Source organism: Cuculus canorus, chromosome 4, assembly GCF_017976375.1.
Source record: "Cuculus canorus isolate bCucCan1 chromosome 4, bCucCan1.pri, whole genome shotgun sequence".
NCBI classification, from domain to species: Eukaryota; Metazoa; Chordata; class Aves; order Cuculiformes; family Cuculidae; genus Cuculus; species Cuculus canorus.
The window spans coordinates 14,328,454-14,348,878 of record NC_071404.1 but is presented as its reverse complement, the minus strand read 5'-3'; the positions used below and the strand labels follow the sequence as shown (position 1 = coordinate 14,348,878).

The 20,425-nt window shown below is 38.8% G+C and overlaps 1 protein-coding gene across 7 annotated transcripts in view; it reads left to right on the top strand.

Moving 5' to 3' along the window:
- The window catches only part of EVC (EvC ciliary complex subunit 1), a 72,625-nt gene that overhangs the window by 16,646 nt on the left and 35,554 nt on the right, over positions 1–20,425 (top strand). For 6 of the 7 annotated variants that reach the window (XM_054065125.1, XM_054065121.1, XM_054065122.1 and 3 more), the window contains exons 9-12: positions 591–807; positions 2,300–2,448; positions 5,258–5,356; positions 13,791–14,003. In XM_054065125.1, the coding sequence (XP_053921100.1) occupies positions 591–807; positions 2,300–2,448; positions 5,258–5,356; positions 13,791–14,003 (678 nt within the window). The remainder of the gene's footprint in view (positions 1–590; positions 808–2,299; positions 2,449–5,257; positions 5,357–13,790; positions 14,004–20,425) is intronic. The other variant, XM_054065127.1, reaches the window with a different exon arrangement.

The following is a 20,425-nucleotide window of genomic DNA, read 5'->3' as shown; positions in this document are numbered from 1 at the left end:
TCGCACTTTACCCATACCAGGCCATTGTACACCAAGTTCTTTCAGACTGGCAGACTTCAAATGAGGTGTTTAGATACAGATACAGGAAATATTCCTACCTGAAGTCACTACTGTTGTGTTTGCATCCCATTGCAAAGGTCACTGTCTGTGTGTCTCTGTTAGCTAAAGTAGTTGCCACACGCTTTCCAGCCTTGCAGCACTGTCCAAAGTAGTTGCAGTTCTCACTGAGGAAATTTCACTCCGTGCTGTAATACTGAGCTGCTGCTGTAATAGTGTAATGAAATCTGCTAGGCTATAGATAATTATGCTAACTTTTAGTATATTTACTGAATTCCAGCTGACCGCATTCTTGAAGTAATCCCAGCAGTATCAAAATCAGATGTGTCCTCATTTCAAAATGAACCCACTGCTATTCTACACTAGTGAAAGTTTTCAGAAGTATTTAAGTATATGAAGATTGTTGCTCACACAGTCTTGAGAAGCCTCCACAATTTTCTGCGTAGTTTGGGAATAAGTCATTCAATGAATGGACAAGTGCAACCAAAGACCTTTCTTGATTTCTAAACAGAATTTCTTTATACTTGTTTTAGGACATTCAGGAAAGGTTATTCAACTGGGAGCTTATGGTGAAAATGATCAATTTACTTAAGTCCTATATACCAGAAGAGTGCAAGTGTAGATTAAATATTGTATCAAATATTCTGGACCATTTAACTGTAAAGAATAATCTCTCAGTCCGACAAAAGGAAGAACTTCTAACGGATCTGCACAAGGCCTTCTGGGAACAGCTAGCGCATTTCACTAATGGTGAGTACTTAGACTGGTGCTCGTGATGTTCACACAGGCCCACTTCTCCAGCTTGTCCAGGTCCCTCTGGATGACATCTTGTCCTTCTGGTGTGACAACTGCACCACTCAACTTGGTGTCATTTGGAAATTTGCTGAGGGTGAACTTTTTGTCAAGTTTCTGTTGCTCTAAAGCAAAAATGCCTCTGTCAAGGCCCTGGTTTTATGCAAAGTAGATGTTTACAGTTAAATATAGCTATATATTACAGCTAGTACAGCCTGTGCAGATGGGCATTATCAATCTCTTGGTTTTAGATAGAAAGGACGTTCTTGAAAAAAAACAATCTGGAGTGCAGCATTTTCACATGAGATGTCTATGTTGACCTGGCTTATGAGCTCCTAAATACGTAAGTTATACTGTACCTATAATTCACAAGCAGAACACAAAGCCCGCATGTCTCTGCTCCTGGGAAACAAACAAGCAAGTAGTTAAAAGTCAAATAGTGTTTAAAAATCACAGTTGCTTCATTTGTTCAGATGACATTTTGATTACAGGACTTTCAGTGCACATTCAAGTGTTTTGTCAGTGCGTCATCAGCCTGTGGGTAAACACAATACATTAGCATGGAGAATAAGTAACATGCTTGGTGCTACAGTACTGTGCTCCTTTATTTATTCTCAAGTAATTCCTCATAGTTAAAGCAATTTGATGTGATGCCAGGACAGCAGCCACAGATAGCTATTTTTTTGCATTCCCCTTTAGCTGCGTCAGGAGTGAAGTACTGGTCTGGGGCATGGTGGAAGAAAAGAATAAAGTTCTTCTTAGGTAGATAGGCAAGGAGATGTCAAGTGATAGCAGAACATCATATGCACCAATTCTACTCCACACCGAAGTCCAGACAGACTCAGAATTTATAAATTGCTTGGAGGTATAGGAAGGATGAAGAGGGGAAGAACTTGGTCCCAAATTTCTCACAGTACTAGCACAAAATCAGAGGGTTCTTGACAGCTTTTGCTGGAGGTTTCTTGATGAGTCACATTGGAAGCCTGGGATGGCTGTTTGGCAGTTCAAGCTAATCTGAACTAGCACTGCTCTAGACCTTTTCTCCCAATCATATGTTACTGCCGCTGTTCTTACAGCAGCATTTGCATATCTGTAATTAGGTAGTGAGCCACTTCTGGACCTTTCCAAAGCAGAATGGGGAGCTTTGGGTGCTGCATAGGGAAATCTGTTTCCTGAACTAATTCAGTGCCTTTGCATAAGCAGCAGCAGCAGTGAAAGGGAGGGTGCACAGTGGTTGTGATCCAAAAGATTCAACTGCTGTGTAACAATGCAAAAGTTGACATCTGAAAAGACCATAAGGGTAAGAATCAAATTTGAAATCCTGCATGGTAATTACTTGCCTATTTCACTCACTAATGGATTACTGTAAGCTTATGTTGTGTCACAGAAGCAGGTGTTTCTTTCTCCCTGTGGAGTTGTGGTAGCTAATGATCATTGGTTTATGTTCCAGAAAGTATGCAGCAAAGTAAAGACCTGATCTTGAAACGACTGGAGTGCCGTGCAAAGAAGAGAGAAGAGAACAAACACAAGAAGGAAGCTGAACAAGAGAGTCTCTTCAGTAAATCTTTTCATATTGAAAATGTTCATGATTTTCTTAAGGTGAGCATGTAAAAGCTTATTTACACTTTTCCATTAGTTTTTAAGGCTAAATATATCACTGATTTCTCCTAGTTCTGTAAAATTAGGATTGGTGAATTGCCCTGAGAATTGTATACAGAAGCACAAGTAGAATAGGGTCAGACCATCTATTGCCTAGCTTCCCTAGGAACTTTCCCTCCAGTGTTGGTCTTGTCACATTGGAAGAAAATGCCAAAGGGTGTTAATGCTAGATGGCATGTTTTGTCAAAAACATCTTTTACTTGGATACTAAGTGTTAGGTTCAATATAGGAAATCTCTGGAGGGGAAGTATCTGGCCTGCCTCACAGAAGAAAGCAGACTGCACTGATCTGATTGCTTTTCTGGGAGTGAGGTTACTAAGACTCAAGAGACTATCAAATGTCACATAAGCAGAGGGAAAACTCATTATGATCACTGACAGGATACCTTAGAGAAGATTTGCAGTAGATAGTTTAATATAGTACACAATTGCCAGTGTAATGTTTTCTTGGCTATATTTTCTGTAGAGCTCTATTGTTATTTTTCAGAATGTATATCTGAAATCAGAGTTCTTAGCTGTAAATGCCGAGAACTACAAAACTCCTATTACTGCTGAAACTACAGACCCAAGTTATTAAGAAATTAAAAAATTATTAATCCTAAGGTTAAAGTGGTTACATCCAGCAGCATTAAATTTTTGATGAAATCTGATAACTTAGATAAATTACTCTAAGAGAAAACCCAGATACCAGCTGTAGCAAGCTGTCAGAATTTATTGATCTCAACACGGCAGTTCTGTAGTTCTTTAATTATATTGTATGAATTAGATAATCCAAGTTACTCTTCTTGTATGGAGCACCTGTCTAGCAACACCTCACTTCAAAAAGTTCAAGGCAATTTATAAATGGTAGAGCATGTTTTACTTCTTTGGCTTTTCATAACTTGAGCCAAGTAATTCTATCACATTTTTTTAGCCATTGAGCACTTGTGAATAAATTTTCCTTATATGCATAATTTAAAACTCTTGGACACATACAAACTTCCTTAAACAAAGCTTAGAAATTTTGTATTAAGACCTTTCCCCTACAAAGACAGAGCCACACAGCTTTGTGCAAGACATGTTCTATTCTGTTCACCTTAGAAAGCTAAAAAATACAGTTAGTTAAACTGTAGACTAACGATCTGCTTGACAGGCTGAGCAGGAATGGGCAACCTGCACTTCATGTTGCAGGACATAACACAACTGAATCGTAATATTATGAAATGCTTAATATTATGAATGTGTGCAAATAATAAAATAAGTCAGAAATGTAAGATTCCCTGCTGCCACATCAGAGAGAACCTTTTGTCTCAAAACAGAATGGGCTTGAGTCCAGAGATTCTTTGAAGAATAAGAAAAAAAATATATAAATATCTCAGCAGCTCCTATGATTTGATTTAAATAGTCCAGTAGTTATTATGTGTGAACAATCCTCTCAGCACTGGGGAGCTATTTTAAACCTGTTTCATGGTTTCACAGCTAGCCCAGCAGTGAAGGGCTTGATGCTGAATCTTTACCATGAGCCCTGAGCTGTATCCATTGAAGGCACTTTTCTTCTCTGCCTTCCCCTCTCCAGTCCATTAGAGGTTTTACACCACCATTGTAGCAGCCTTGTCAGTAACTGACTTGTCTGCTGAATTTTAAGTGGTTGCCAGTGAAGAAAGTGGATTTTGCAAAGAACTTTGTTCACACAGATTTCTTCTGGACACAAGTTGGATGGTAGCGATTTAGTTGCTGCAGCTTTGATTTTTTGACAGAACAACGTAGATAGTAGAGGTTAGAGTCCTTGTATCATTCTGTCTCCTTCATCTGTGCTTCCAGTGGAAAAAGAGCATTTTAATTTTGTTTTTCACTGGCAGAGAATACAGAAATGATCAAATGAAGCACACAGGCAAAAAAGTGCCAGTTACAGTAACCCAGTCTTACTCAGCCCTACCCCTGGTAAGCATACAAGTTACAGCAATTAACTGGTCAAATTCTGTGATGAGCTGTGATTTCATGATAAGTGTGAATTTTAATGTCCACCTCTACAAGAATGGCCTGTACGTGAAGAGTTTATGAGCACTTTGTGTTCTTTTGAAGAGCCCTGTTGACATATATAATGAAGAAAGCCATATTTATTACGGGAGTGTAAAATGGCACTTGGCAGTTTAAATCAAAATAGGGAATATTTACGTATAAGACCACTTAGTAGTCTATAGAATGAGATGTTCTTTGTCTGTGAAATTCAGTCTTCCATTACAGCACATGAACCTGCCAACACACCATAGTCCAGGCTTGAAGAAAAACATTGCATCACTCTTAAATCTGTGCCCAGGGACCAAATTGGGATCAAGTCATAGATCAGCCTTTTAGGCTGAGTGCCATCTGACAGTACCCTGGGATACGGTGAGCACCCCGCACTGTACCATGTAACACAGCTGTAACTAAGGTGTCTGATGGCTGTTCTGCACCTCATAGTACTGGCAATGATGGATTGATATTCATACACAGGAAAGGAGATTGTCAATAAGATCATTTCTTGTTCTCTAGATTGCATACGTATTATTTGACCCCAAATGGCTGGAGCTATGAAGCATTATACTCAAGAATGTTTATGCTCAAGTTGAGGTGGAAAGGCAAGTTTCATTTCCCTCTGAGTCACAGTTCCAGAAAAACACTCACTGTTGTTATCAGATGTGGGAAGGGGATCAGAGGAGGGAGGAAGAGGGTCACAAGAAGCTGTCAAAACATTTCCAGCTATTTAAATATATCTATTGTGTTTCTTTTAGGCTTACCATGAGCTGTTAGAGAGGCATCGGCAAGCGCAGTGGGAACTGGAGGAAGAGGATGACTGTGAGAGCACAGAGGCTGTTGCAGATCTCTACAAGGTGCCACCTCTAGTGTTATGTCATTTACTAAAATAATTTTTAAGGTCCTTTAAATCCACTACACAATGCTAGGCCTCAAGGAGGGCTGGGGAATTGCAGGAGATCATGGCAGCTCCAGGAAGCTAGGCTGGCAAACGAGGACAGTCTTCCACATTAGCTTGCCTTTTCCATTATCTTCCCAACACACTACATTTCCTAACCTCATATTAGTCAGAAAGTGTCCATGTGGTCTGCCAAAAAATGCTGCCTGGGTGGTTAACAAGGCTACAGTAAAGTTGAGAGCATACAATGTCTGGTACTACTACTGGTAGTATTTATGTAGCATAATTATCTCCTCTGCACCGTGGTAGGATGGTACCATTCTTAGTTCACTACATCTCCAAACCCATTTTTCTCATCTCTTTTCCTCTCAGATAAATAATTTTGGCATTGGTTAGTTCCCTGAAATAAGTTCGGATCTTTGGTATAAGTAATATTTTTATACTTCTTTATATTACTGATTTGGAAAATAAGTAGGTGTTTCATGCTTTTGCATCATCTTTACTTATTTTCTGACTGCACTGAAAAAATAAGATAGTGTGACCTAACTGATGAAGCCCAAAACTGTAACCATCAGTGACCTGTAATTAGGCTGGAACTAATCACTTTCAGCTCAACAGAATCCTTGTCATGTTTAATTATAACCAGATCAGGGTGTTGTGGAAACTTGTAGTTCCTATCACTTTAGGATAAGATACCCACACAATATTAATTAACGTTAGTCCACATGCACTTTTTCAAATTCAATTGATAATATGCAAAGCCACTGTGTTTAGAACAACTTATTTTGCCATGGCTTTATGTCATAGTGCAAGCAATAGGATATTTGAGAAGAACTATTGCTTTGGAGAAAGGAAAAGCTTGCTTGAGGGGTTGTGCCAGTGAACAACAGTAGACTGATCATACAAAGCTATTTAATTGCATAAAACCTAACATGTCTGCTGGTATTACTGCTTACAGTCCGTTCTCCAGAGTTACTAACTTCTCCACCCTCTTCTTCAATGCACATGAAACCTCTGGAGACCAAACAGATTTTTTTACCCCTCACAGTTCCATCTCATTTGTGAAATTATATTGCTTTCATTTATTGTGTATTTTGCTTTAGTGACGCTAGGATCAGACTGAAAATCCTATTTCTTTCCGCACTGTTAGTTAAGTTTCCTTCTCCATTAAAGAAAAATTGGTTTGGGTGAATTAAGTGTTTCTAGAATTGCCAGGTTGCTAGGAGAGATGCACAAACTTGAACTCTGCCAATTCACGCAGCTCTAACCCATTATATTCCTTATTACAGCTGCTGTCTTGTTCCTAGACCCAAACAAACACTGCTAGACATGAAAAACTGCAAGTACTGTGATCCAACTGGCATCTGTTGAATGAGGGTCTGCAAATCTTAATTTCCACTTTTTTTTTTTGTCTATAATAAAACATTTTTGTTGTGGTATTTAACATGTTGGACAATTGAGCTTTCTCTCCTTAACACTAAATGTAGATACTGTAAACTATTTTAGAACAGATTGCTTCTGAATATACTTTGTAAATGCCATAAGCTAGAAAGAAATTACAAATTAGCATAGCCCTCCTGTAGGTAAATGGAGCTATTCTGACTTCGACAGCTGAGGGGAGTGCAGTAGTTACACATTGTCCAGTACCTGGGGCATAAAATGAAAAGTAGATTTGCCAATAAGGGAAGGAGATGTGTCTTACAGTCACAAAGCCTTTGCGTCTTTCTCTGCTCCACCACACTTTCATAGTAGAAATTCATCTTGGACAAGCAGAAGCCTTTCCCTGGGCATTGGAGCTTTTCCCCTTCACTTAGTTTGTCTGGATTTCTGCTAGAAAGAATCTACTGCAGCCAGCGGGGAAGGTGAAGATACTCATGGGAACCTGACAGGGATTTGAGATAGTCCACAGTGCAGTGGTGTGCTTGCAGCTCAGGTAGACCCAAGCAAGCAAACATTAAACTAACCAGATGAGTACCAGCAATCTTCACGTGACAATAGTCAGCACTGTGCTACAAGACTTATGTCCCAGTTGGGTTCTAACCAGCTAGTTTGTCACCTTCAGTGTGACAACTGCACCACTTAGCTTGTTGTCATCTGCAAACTTGCTGAGGGCGTACTCAATCTTGCTGTCCATATAGTTGATGAAGATATTAAACAGCACTTGTCCCAGTACGGACTCCTGAGGGACACCTCTTGTCACAGATCTCTATCCAGACATCGAGCTGTTGACCACTACTCTCTGAATGTGACCATCCAACCAATTTCTTATTCACCAAACAGTCCACCCATCAAATCTATCTCTCTTCAATTTAGGGAGAAGGATGTTGTGGAGGATGGCGTCAAAGGCTTTACAGAAGTCCAGACAGGTCACATCTGTTGGCTTTCCTGTGTCCACTGCTGTTATTACCGCATCACAGAGAGCCATTAGGTTGATCAGACAGGACTTGCCCCTGGTGAAGCCATGCTGACTGCCACTAGTCACCTCCCTGTCCTCCATGTGCTTTAGCATAGCTTCTGGGAGGATCTGTTCCATGATACTCCCAAGCACAGAGGTAAAGCTGACAGGTTGGTAGTTCCCAGAGTCTAAACAATCCACCTGTATTTAAGTACTGTATCAAAACTTGCAGTGTAAATGACAAACCGCAATAAATCCTCAATGAAGACAGCCAATATAACATTCCCAAGGGTTACGCTCTGACAAAGTCATTCGACCAAGTGCAAAAGCCCAAGTGTCCAGCCATTGCCCTGAGCTCATAGACCTCAGTTGCTATATTTGAAGGTCATTACGCCTTTTTTTTTTCAAGGGAAGATGGCCTTGCAGGGTTGTATATGTGACAAAGACTTATATGTGATAAAATGTTTAGATCTTCCATTCCTCCTTTAGTTGTGCACTAGAATGACTTGATTTCTTTCAGTAGTTACCTTGGCCTGTCCTAGTGTACCCAAGCCTGACAGACTTACTTTCCTGTATAAGTAGAAAGATAACCTCAGTGCAAGAGGCAATATTAAAATATAAGGAAAAGGTCACCATGTGACCAAATAAAGAACCAATGAATATACTGGGGACAGAAGAAAAGATGTCAGTTTCCTGTAAGTGCTGCTCACTTGTGGGAGAAGATCCTTACCTACTCCTCACAATGTTCTTCTAAATCCTTCTCAAATTTCTATGCCTTTTTTATTTTTTTATTTTTTCATTTTTCTGCTTTTAATCAGTTTGTGAGTTCACCAAGATAGATTTATGTGGCCCTCTAGCACAACCGTAGCCTGTAGTGATACAGTGCATCAAAGAGTTATCCAAATTGGTGAATAAATATGTAAAAATGCAGTGATCTGGAAGCTGACTTTGTTTGCATAGAATAGAGTAGGTTTGGTTTGTGTACACATGAATAAATCAATTAAAATGATTTAACGAAGGTCAAAGGAATCTGTTGATGCCTGAAGTGAATGAGTGAGTTATATTTGGAGGATAGTGTGGGACTTTTCAACCATGCTAGTGGATTAAAATAGTGTGCTGTAGATGAATAATATGTGTCTAGACACAGGCTTCATAACTAATTTTTGAAGTGCAAGTTGAGGAGTGAGGGCAAGTGATTTTGGTAATCACAAGATGTCATAACTGAGGGAAGAATTGTGTCAGAGATAATAGAATTGCTTAGCCTAATATTTTCATATACAGAATCTGCAGAATTATCACATCTCAAGGGATATTGTGTCACGGTAACAGTTTTGTTTCGGCGAGGGTAGATTTTCAGTTGCAAGGATTTTACCATAATTTGCAAACAGTTTGTTAATAGTTAGATCTAGTAAAAGACATTACCTCATATACAAAGACACATTTCTAAAAGGAGAGTACAGAAAGGGAAGATCGAAACTGTCTCCTGAATCAATCAAGGTCCAGTGTGAAGGCAAAACTAGAATTTCAATGAACCTCCATTCCAAACCTTTTTTTTTTCATTAGGTCATGCTAAGGATGACTTCGGTGTCATTGTGTTTTACCGGTGTTAGGATGCTTAAAGCGGAGTATTGGTTTCATTTTGCAATTAGTATTCCAAAATTCTTCACATGGAAGAGAAGTACATGCAGTCAGCTTTTTCTCATTTAACATGAGTTTAATGTGAAGTGTCTTCTAGTGGCCAGTGGTGTCAAAGAACATTTGGAGTATTTATGGGATGTATGATCTGAGTATTAAATCTCTGTTCTTAATAAGATACAATATGGATTGGAAGGTGAATCTGCTACCTCCTAAAGAAATGCCCAAGCCGGTGAGTTTCTGGAGAAATATGCAAGAGTATTCTACAGCTTTGACCACAAATTTTAATTATTTTAATGAAATACTGTTGTATTGCAAGTTAACAAATAGCTATGAGGTTGCACTTTGAAGATAATATATACTAATCAGTGGCTGGCATTTAAAATACAGTACAACCAGCCTTTCTAAATACATTTTACTTCACAATTTCATCATTCACTTTACTCTCATCTGCATGTAGGAACCTTTTAATCATTTAAGTTTGAGGAAGAACATTAATATTGTTCTTTGGTTTTGTAGTAAAATCTGATAAGCTGTTGTATTTCCCCTGGTTTTCGACAAAATTATATATTTATTGCCTTGTTTGAAAGTTGTATGCACTCAGCATTTTAATCTGAGCCCATTTTATTTCTGCATACACCCCATGCTATTTCTTTATGCTTGATGAATTTCTCTTGAGATTTTTTGAAAAGCTTTGAGATTGACTGCCAGATACTACAAACAGGTTCATTCAACACTGCAATCAGCTATTCTATTAATGGAATCAATTTGAATAAATTTCATTAAGTAAAAGTTCTAAAAACAAGAGATGGTATATCAGGAGGCTTGTAAGAGCTATTTTGTAGGTGTTCTAGTCCAAAAGTAAGACCTTAGAAGCAATAGGATTTTAAGTTTTATTTTTTTTCCCCTGTGGAAAATAATCTTTATAATACATCATTGCTGTCCTTGTTCACAGACAGACTTCATTGCCGTTACAGATTGAGTGCATTCCTTAAAGCACAAGTAGCTTTGAACTATTTTGTTAGCTTCAGTCACTTTTGGTAGAATTCAATCACATCTGCAGTCTTTCCTAAATACAGACTTAACCATTTCCCCCACCAAATCTGAAAAGGCCATTCCACTGCATTTTTTTCAAGTGCTGCATTAAGCAATGCAACAATTACATTGTACCTGTTTGCTCTCTGGGAAGAGAATAATGCTGTCATGTTCGGGTCTGGGTTGCAAGGACTGCCTGCAGTCTCATGTCCGTATGATTAAGTGTTGGGATTGAAAAAGCCAGCAGCTAGTGGTACCTTGAATACTGAAGAGAAGTTAGTAGTTTGATAGTCATTATGTTTCTTTTGAGATCCTGGACCATGGATGAGACTAGCAAGTGCAGGATTTGTGTCCTGCACAGAACTTAAAGGGAACAGTATTCAGTCCTGTTAAAAATCACGGTCCTGGGGACTTAAGAGCACCTGACTATGCTTCCTGTTGTTTTGTGAGCTAGTTTGCAGCACACATGAAATGTAAAGAACATACCGCTTAGTCCTGCTTCCCCTCCATGTATTCACCCAGCATTTTTATTTTTAAAAGACTACTGATGTGAAAAACAGCTCCTGGAATTCTAATCCCAATTTCTTGTCCTTCCATACACCTGTATCAGCAGAGGGCCATGAAGTATTTTGCAGACCCATATTTACGCCCCTTTGATCTAGTGATAACTCGGCACATCACATTAATGAGTGATATAAGTAAGTGTTTGGGAACAGGACCTAGTCACGTTTGTCCTGGGTAAATATGTACCCACTCTGACAGTGCCAAAGGCATGCATACAGCATAATTTGAAGCCACAAGGAGTGCAAGCAAAACTATTCACTTAGTCTTTAAACAAAATATCTTTTTTTGTGTTCTGTGCAAAAGATTTCCTAGTAAATAACAGTACAGAGCTGTCAGCATGCCAGAGAAATACTATCAGTTCTGCAGCAAAATGTCTCACAACATGATTTAGCTGCCATAGGTGGAACTCTGTTTAAGAATAGAGTTTCTTAACACCCTGCCTGAGATCTTTTGAGATCGCAGTAGAAATGCCACAGACTCCTGTAGACTGCTTCTGAACTATTTCAAACACAAGAGCAATTCTTATATTACTAAACACTCAGTAAAGGTACTAGTGTTTACTTATCCTGGAAGGCTAGAAAAGCTCAGAGAAGAGATGTTTTACAGAGACAGAGTGATCATTCTTTAAGTGTTGTATGGGATACAGAGATTGGAAACATAGGATCTTTGAGCTTATGTTAAATCACAGAATTTGGAGACTTGGATTTTAAAATAAAAAGCAGCAGAAGAGAAAATTCAAACAAATGATTTTGCGTGAATGTTGGCAAGCTGAGCCAAGTCCACAATTACACAGGTGATTAAGATGGTATAAATCCTGCCTATTGTTGTAACAGGAACTGTTAACTATGATAATTAAGGATGATGATACTGGCATGTTCAGATTGTGAGCAATTGGAAGAGATGTGAGAAGTGTTACTAGAAATGAGGTATCCAATTGTTAAGTCTTTGACTGTTAATTCTCACGCTCAGTACCCAGTTTCAGAAACCTGTAGACCGATTTACAAGAATTCAGAACTCTGAGGTTAAACAAAAGCAGTGGGAGCTGGATTATGAAAATCTTGCGTTCTTTAAACAGGTAAGAGCGAAAAATACTAAGACAGCTCATCGTGAAGGTATAGAGAACACTTTTGATAAGTGTCATGCCTCAGTTTTATCCTTAAGAAGAGGTTACTGCAGGGAGCTGTTAAGCTATTTATTGTTTGTGAAACAGCTTATTAATGGTGAATAGCATCCTAGAGGGTTATTTTACAGTAAATAAGGAATACAAAGTAAAGATTTTTAAGAAACAGGTATTGATAAACCTAAACACAGAATAGATAAAGGTCCTGCGGAAACAGTACAGGAGCCCCAAAGTTACCATCATGATCAAAGGCACAGAACTAGATTTCACATGCAACCTAAGTTCTGGTCATTCTTTATTTCTGAGTCCTTGACTATGCAGTTTAACATCTTTTTTGTGATACCACCTCTAGCAGTTAGAATGGTACGCAGTAGTATGTTATACCATTGTATTTCTCCAAAAAAGACAAGTCCACTAGAACTTTCCGTGTCTATGAGCTGCAGACAAATATTTCTGGCATCTAGATACATATATCTTTGTTTCTGTTGAAAGATTATAGATTTCATTAATTTAAGAGATTGTAATTGTCCTGTATTTAAAAGAAAGCAACAGCTAGATTATTTGACTTATTCTTTCAACAGGAATGCTGGAAAGTTTTAAAAATGCTAGCTGTGTTTTAAGGCAAAGAAAGAAATATAAATGTTTTTAAGAGGGTTAACACTGATTTACAATGGAAGCAAAACCAAGCAGGCAATAAAGCTAAGATCACATGGAACTCACACAAAATTCTCTTTTTATATTGCTGGAGTACTGCAGTGTCCGTGTGACCTTTCCAATGTGCCTTTGTTTTCTCTCTTCTGCTGGGGAAAGCTACCTGCCCTCACTTCTCCTCAGGGATTATCTCAAATTGTAGCAAGTTTGCAAACAGCTCCTATTATCACTGTGTATTTGGCAGTGACAATATGTGTTTTGAACAGGCTTTTTAGGACGGATGCCATCTGACTGAATCACCCAAACTCTTCTTGTGAGTAGAACAGCCTCAGCAATTGAAAATGGCTCATATGGGACTAGTTTTGATAAAACTACCAGAAGATGTTTGTTTTCTTAGGCTTGAATACGTTCTGCATCAGAAGGAATTTAAATAATTTTGTCCTTCAGGCACTGAAGTATGTTATCTTTTAAAGCACCAGCTATTAACATCAGTGATGTCAATTTTGCCTAACTAAAAGCTGTACTGTCCCTTTTTACTTCTCATTCTTTCTTGTCCTCATTCATTTCTTATCAGCATATTTGAAAATGTGCCTGTGAGGTGTTATGCTACACTGCATTGTTTCTGCGGAAATTTTCAAAATAAATGTTCTTATAACACATCACTATAGCCAGTAAAACAAGGTGTTCCTTGTACTGCAGTTGCATGTGAGTGACAGTTAGGATTCCAGGTCTCACGTACTCAGGGCACTGTTGCATTTTAAATGCCCTTTTGTGCCTTGAGCTAAAACATTTAAGTTGTTCCATCTACAAAACCTAGTCTTTTTAACTCAAGCATTACTGGCATTGCATTTTAGCTCTAGGAGTTGGTCACTGGCCCAGTGTCTTCACTGAAACATGATTCCCTCCCTGGCATCATGGAGACATGGAATGAAACAGCTCCATGAGGCCAGGGGAGTCGCTTTCTCACTTGTCTCTCTGTCCCTCTTTTGTTAGGAGCTGTACTGTAAAGCTTCCCATGCTTTAGCAGAGTTGGTGACGGAGTTATTTCTTCAGACCCTGCCTGTTGTGACTGGCCTGTCTGTAAGAGAATGTGAGCTACTGAAAGGGGAGTGGCAGGAGACCTTGGTCCCTCAGCTGGAGAAATGGGAGACCCACCGCCAGAGACGCTGGAAGCTTTTCCAGGAACAGCTATTGCAAGAAAAAAAAGTAAGACTCATATTATGAGCTGGGATACAAGGGTCTAAAAACAGGGATATAGAAAAAAAAATTATCAAGATATTTGTCTGTGAGTATTTTGTGTGTAAATATAAGGCCCAGATCCAGAATTGTGATTGGAAGTTTGGCCTATGCAAAGTGGTGAATGTAGAAGCTGTGCGTGTAGATTTGCATAGAGGAGTCAGAGGGTAATTACTGAACATCTGTCCACAGTGTTTGATGGCTTTATCAGCACATAAACATTTTTTGGCAAGGTTGCTGTCTGATATCCTCAACTCTGGGGCATCTACAGAAACAATTCAAAAAACCCTTCATCTAGTCTATTTGGAAAAGGTATATATGAGTACATTCTACAGGAGAAGAGGCTTACACTGATAAATATTTCTTAATCATTTTCATGTATTAATACTATAATAACTGGAAACATATGATGTACACTTTTATATCAAACTTACTCTTTAAGAAGGTGAAGAAACACATATTCAATTTCCTGTTTGTTGTGTGCAGTAGGCTGAAACTCAAACATACCTGAAATTTATTCATGCAATGCTAAGTCTCTGTTAACACTGATTTGAAGACTAACACAGCTTAGTCAAAGAAAGACTGTTGCTATACAGAACTGTGCCCCTTTTCAAATGTCAAGTGTGTGCTTCATCGTATAGAGAAATGTGAGCTTCATAAATAGAAGATTGGCAGAGTTCTTTAACAAAGGCAAAAATGGTACTTTTCCCTAGCCTCATTCTCTGAAGTACAAGCACAATGGAGTACATGGTTAGTAAGGTATTGCTTGAGTCCCAGGTTGTTAGAGACTGCTATAAGGTGTTTAGCTTTTCCACCCATTCATATTTAGGTTTTTTCCATAAGACTCCGTAAATTTACTGTGATTCAGGCAACTGTGGGCTTCCTACTATATCTGGCAGTGTGGTTTGCCGACCAGTGTTTTTGGACCACCTTGGGAATACAAAAGTAAAATTATAAGTTGGAAATTCTTAGCGATTTCCTTTTTTTCTTCTGTTTTCCTGAATTTGAAATTATACAACATGTGCCTCCCTGATCATTTTATGTTTACTTGATTGTAACCTGTTATCTCAATTATTTTGGAAAACAATTCTGCTTGCCTCTTGTGTTTCTGTCTCGCAGGGATATCTAGCAGGCTAAACTAAAATATGCTGGGTACCAATCAGTGATGCCAATGAGTCTGCTCACATGCCTTAAGTTAAGGGCAGGCATTTGTGTTTTCTAGGACTGCTGGCTGGCATTTGGTGTTTGAATTTGGCGTACCTATATCTTCAGTGGTTAATGAAACTATGTCTGACCTCAACTTTTTTTATTTTGCCCCTTTTCATCAAAGATTAGATTCAATACCTGACTTGGCAAGCTTAAACTTCTAGATTGCTGTTCATTTTCACATTCATCAAGTGTTTACAAATTGTGTGTCCTTGTACGTGAATGACATGAGCAGTCTGGTCTAGTAGATGCACCACAAGTGTGCCTTGTAGTGCATGGAGCCTGGAGTACCGTGGTGGTATCTGCTGTCTCTAAAAAAACACAGTCAGAGAAGGAGGAGGTTCTGGTGTGCAACCACTGTCTCAGAAGTCAGAGTGCATGTTGAGACACCTATGCTCTGTTCCTTCCACTATCCTGTTGAACCTCAGCCATTGTTCAGGGCCAGAGAGGATATTGCTTAATGGATAAAAGACTCTCCATAGAGGGCCCTAAGTTTTGTTCCAAAAATGCTGTTTATGTATCCCTCTCTTTCTCTCACTGGGCAAAATATTGAGTGGAGAGACCACACCCTGGGATTTTTTTCTCAAGGGATTAAAAGGATTAGTTCCTCTCCAGCACCCAGCTGCTGGATAATACCTCTGTAGACAGCACTGTATGATGGATTTATTGTATGTTAATTCAGATGTTTCAGTCATGCCCAAGCATAGATTATTTAAATTAGAAAGTTGACTTTACATCACTTTCAGTGTACCACAGCATTCATAATATAAAGCAGATGGCTTCCTAGCTGGGAATAAAAAAGAATAAAGAGTTTGCTGACATCAGTAACAGTAATTACTGAGCTATAGAGGAATTCACTTAGCAATGACTGAGCTGTCACATTGTTCTCTGGGTCACCAGCACTGCAGTTTTTATATTATTCAATGTAAAAATTCCCTGAGCATCAGACAGAGCTGTCCTAGGGACAAGTGATTCTGTGGGATAAATTGTTTAGAAGAGACAAAGGTTTCTTCTAGTGGGAAAATGTGTGATTCCTCAAGACTATATTCTTTGCAGGAGCTTAAGTAGCCTTTTTAACTTCATGCATGTGGGTTTTTCAAAGTGGTTTGAACTAAACTGGAGTAAAGTCTGCTTAACTCCATGGAGAAGAATGCAAGGAGATAGCTGTTCCACCAAAGCTAGGCTGGCAGGTTTTCCTGTATAAAAGTGAATAACACTAGACAACTGATTATGTTACATTCAAAGGCAAAGTGCATTTCTTGGCCCTTTCCTTGTTTGAATGCAGCAGCATGCACATTTAAGCAAAAAGCTGACACATCCTCTAAAAAGGAGCACTTGCTTTTCCACCTTAAGAGAAGATAAATCGGACACTTGTGACAAGTGATCATGTCATTTAGGAGATTCCATAGGTGTTACAGTGCTGGACACAACAGAAGATCCATAAATCAACATTCATACCAACAGGCCTTTTTATTTATCAGGCATTTTCCAGCAGGAGATATGTCTTTTATTTGCCTCTTGATAAATGCACTGTACTAAGAGTTAGAGAATCACCTGCTTTACAGAATTGGAAAGTCTAACACCAGAAGACTTTTCACCAGGGTATTAATGTATGTTTTCAAGGTGGCTTACAAAGACATTTTTGCCATTTACTTGAACTGCATTTTTTGAGATTGTCTTCCCTAGCATTTATACGTATCTGGAATATGATGTCGGCAAACAGAATCTCTTACAATTGAAAAGAAAAATCAATTTAATACTTAACTTTTTCTGTATACACCTGAGGATGTGAGCGAGGCAAATGAGAATAAATGACTACAGAAAATAAATTTTTAGTGTTTCCCCACGTAGACCCTATCACATGATTTCTGTAGATAAGCTCTCCTGCCTGGGCAGTGGTTATGGAGAGCAGGGTGCTGCGCCAAGCTGAGGTACTTGCTTGGAATTCAGTATGCATCACACCCCATCTACAGGCTGTTAGGGAGAAATTGATTTCCTTCAATTTCCTGAGAGTCTGCTAAAACTGTCAAACTGAAAGCTGTAGAAAAAAAGATTGAGCTTACTTGGGTCTAATTTGCTGCTGTTTCTGAGGTCTAAATCAAAATATTTTATGGATTTCATTACCTTCTAAAGGTATATTCCTCATCTTTACTGCCAGAGAGTAGTACTTAATATCAGCAGTGCTTTGGAAGGTCTCATAATGGACTTTTTGCCAGGAAGCCAAACACTGAGAAGCTTGCAGAAAAAAAACACAGGGTGAGGATATGTCTGTCCATTCCCACATTGTTGCTTGACACCCAGAATGCTGAGCCAGCATCTATCAGTTTTGACATGGCATACATTTTTCTCTTTCTCTTAATTTTTTATTCATTTTCTTTGTAGTGATTGGAATGACTCTTCTTTTCAAGGAGCCAGACCTTCCTTAGAGCTTTACTTCCCCATTTGTGATACTCTGGTCACTGATTTTACTGGTTAACTGCAGGAATCAGAAACCACAAGCTCTCTTCCAGCTGCTGATTCTGTAAAGTAGTGTCATTTTCTGCACTCCATGCTGGCCTGTCTCCAAGTAAAGTAAGGCCATTCCCCAGAACAGGAAAGCTTTGAGAGGCACCTGTAGTCTTGGCCCAGTTTGGAAGATCAGCGCAGCGCAAAGCCTGACCTTCCATCTAGCTTGATGAAATATTTGTCTCAGTTTTGTTATTTTTCAGCAGTATGCTGGCAGCCTCAAATTCAGATTCCCAGAGGATCTTTGCTGTTGCATCTGTGCCTGCATGTATGAGTTCTTGTAGTATTTTGGAAGTAGAAAATACCCAGCCTTCCCAGCTCATCTCAGTGAGCCATTGAAGTGTTGCTTGCAGTAAAACATATAATATTTTGTTCTTTTTCCCGGCTGATCCTTCTCTTCTAGATCATCTTCTCAGCAGACCTTTGGAGAAGAAACACTGGTTTAGTATTTGGTCCAAATCTCAATCTTCCTTATTTATCATCCCATCTTAAATACGTAAAAATCCCTATCCTTTCATCTTCGTTCTCTTGCTACTTATAAGGCTAGTGAACTTCTGCTGTTCAGTTTAATAACTGTGTGCAAGGGTGTTTTCTGTTGTATTCTCAGCTTTCCATGGGACTTCGTGGGATGACAAGACCTTCTATAAATTTTGCGTAGAGCTTTTCTTAAATTAACTCACAATGGAAAAAGTGACTCCTCTATTAAAAGGGAGCTTGTGTTCACCACCACAGAACTAGACTGTTTCTTCAAACAACATCTACAGTCCCTGTCATTGTTATCATTCTGAGTGCCTATTTGGATATGACGTACTGATAGCAGCAGAGGTGTTAAGTTTTAATTTATTGGCTGCAATATTGTATCATTTATTATTCCAGCTGTAATTCAGAAAATGTCTCCCGTTTTCTGTATCCTGTTGGTCTTCCATCAGATTTGATCCACAAACTGACATTAAGTGTGCAGGAAGGCCCTTCAAGAGCAACTTCAGTGAATAACCAGGTCTCCGGAAATGATAGGAAGCCACATCTGCGCCACAGACAGTCTCTCATTGAAAATGAAAATACTTCTAAAAACTAAAAGGTCATTTTCGGCCTTTATTTTGACTGCTGAAAGAAACATTAAAATACACAATGTGATGGATCTACTAGGCATATGCAGGGACGTGAAACAATAGGAAGCCATATTCACAGAGCTGTTAAAAGGAAATACTGATATAGTTATTACTTTGAGCGTTTGCCATCTGTCGTGATGATACCTGGAGACCCAATAGACCTTAATTTGAAACTTGCAGCAGGCAATCAGAGAAGGCACTGTGCTCAGTTGTGCTCTGTGATTTTAAGGATCACCTAGACACAAATTTAAGTTGAGGTCTGTCTACACAGGTATGTCTTGTGGGCTTCCCAGCATGATACAGACTTTCAGGCTGTACTTCTCATGTTCATCTGAACTCTTTCCGTCTGTCACCTGTTGTTGACTGCCTGCCCATCCTTCCCAGGCATTCTACTCGGGAGTATGTGTTTTGGTTACATTTTCTTCATGGAGAGGAGTCATTTGTATGTGTTGCTGTGTATACTACAGGGAAGGTGCTATCCAAGAAAGAAAGACATTTTATTTTAAAGCCGAAGATGATGGTTTCTGATGTTCTGCACTTCCTGGGGGAGTTCATTCTGTGTTCACACATCAAGCCTTTCCTGCAGATATCACTGCTTCCAAAGGAAAAGCTATCAAATCCAGGAGGGAGGCCGGTACCACTCCTACCTCCTAACAGTAATGGTTGTGCGATTACACATCTAGTTCTTTGCTGGATGCATTGATCTAGTGAAACCCTCTGTCTGCAGTAATACAAAATTTAGTCCCTCATGTTCTGAATGAGGCTAGAATATGAAATGAAACTGTCAGAAAGCCTGAGTATGATATATAATTTAGGGCTCTGCATATGTCTGCAGGCAACCTGCATTTATCCAAATGCCAACATAGCCTGAAATATACTCTTCATCTCACCGTAATAGAGTTTGCATTTTAGAACCATTTCATCTTATGGCTTATTATTCACTAAATTCTGGCAATACGCTAAAAAAAATCATAAGTTCATATCTCCAAAGTTTACACACTAATGGCAAATCTTCAAAACATTTAAGGCTTAAATTTTTAGACTTAAATACCACTCTGAAGGTACTGTAAACCTACGCTCTGTAGACCTAATCATGCAATCTCTATTTCTAACTATTAGCACTGTGCACTATACACAAAAGTGTGATGGAAGATGATATCTTTATTTTGTTCAGTAAAAATAAAAGCTGCAATCTCTACCAGTGAAAAAAAAATCCAAACAAAAAGCTTACTGTGACCTGCTGATAAGAGTCGATGCAATACTTTGTGCGGAATCCTTCTTTTTCTTTTGTTCCTCTGTTGTTCAAACAAGAAAATCTGCAGGAGACACAGCTCAGAGTGGATCCAAACCAGTGCAAAGCCTCCCTTTCTTTTCAGTGACCTTTGTTTAAGACTTTTATCATTCAGAAAAAAATATATTTCTAAGTAGAATCATTTCAATTCAGCATGAATTTTTCGCTGAAAGAGTACGATGATTGTTTCTAGCAAAATATCATCAAATGAACCCCTGTTTCATAATGTGGGGACTGGAATGACTGAAATCAGAGTATCTTACAATTGTAATTTTTTTGCC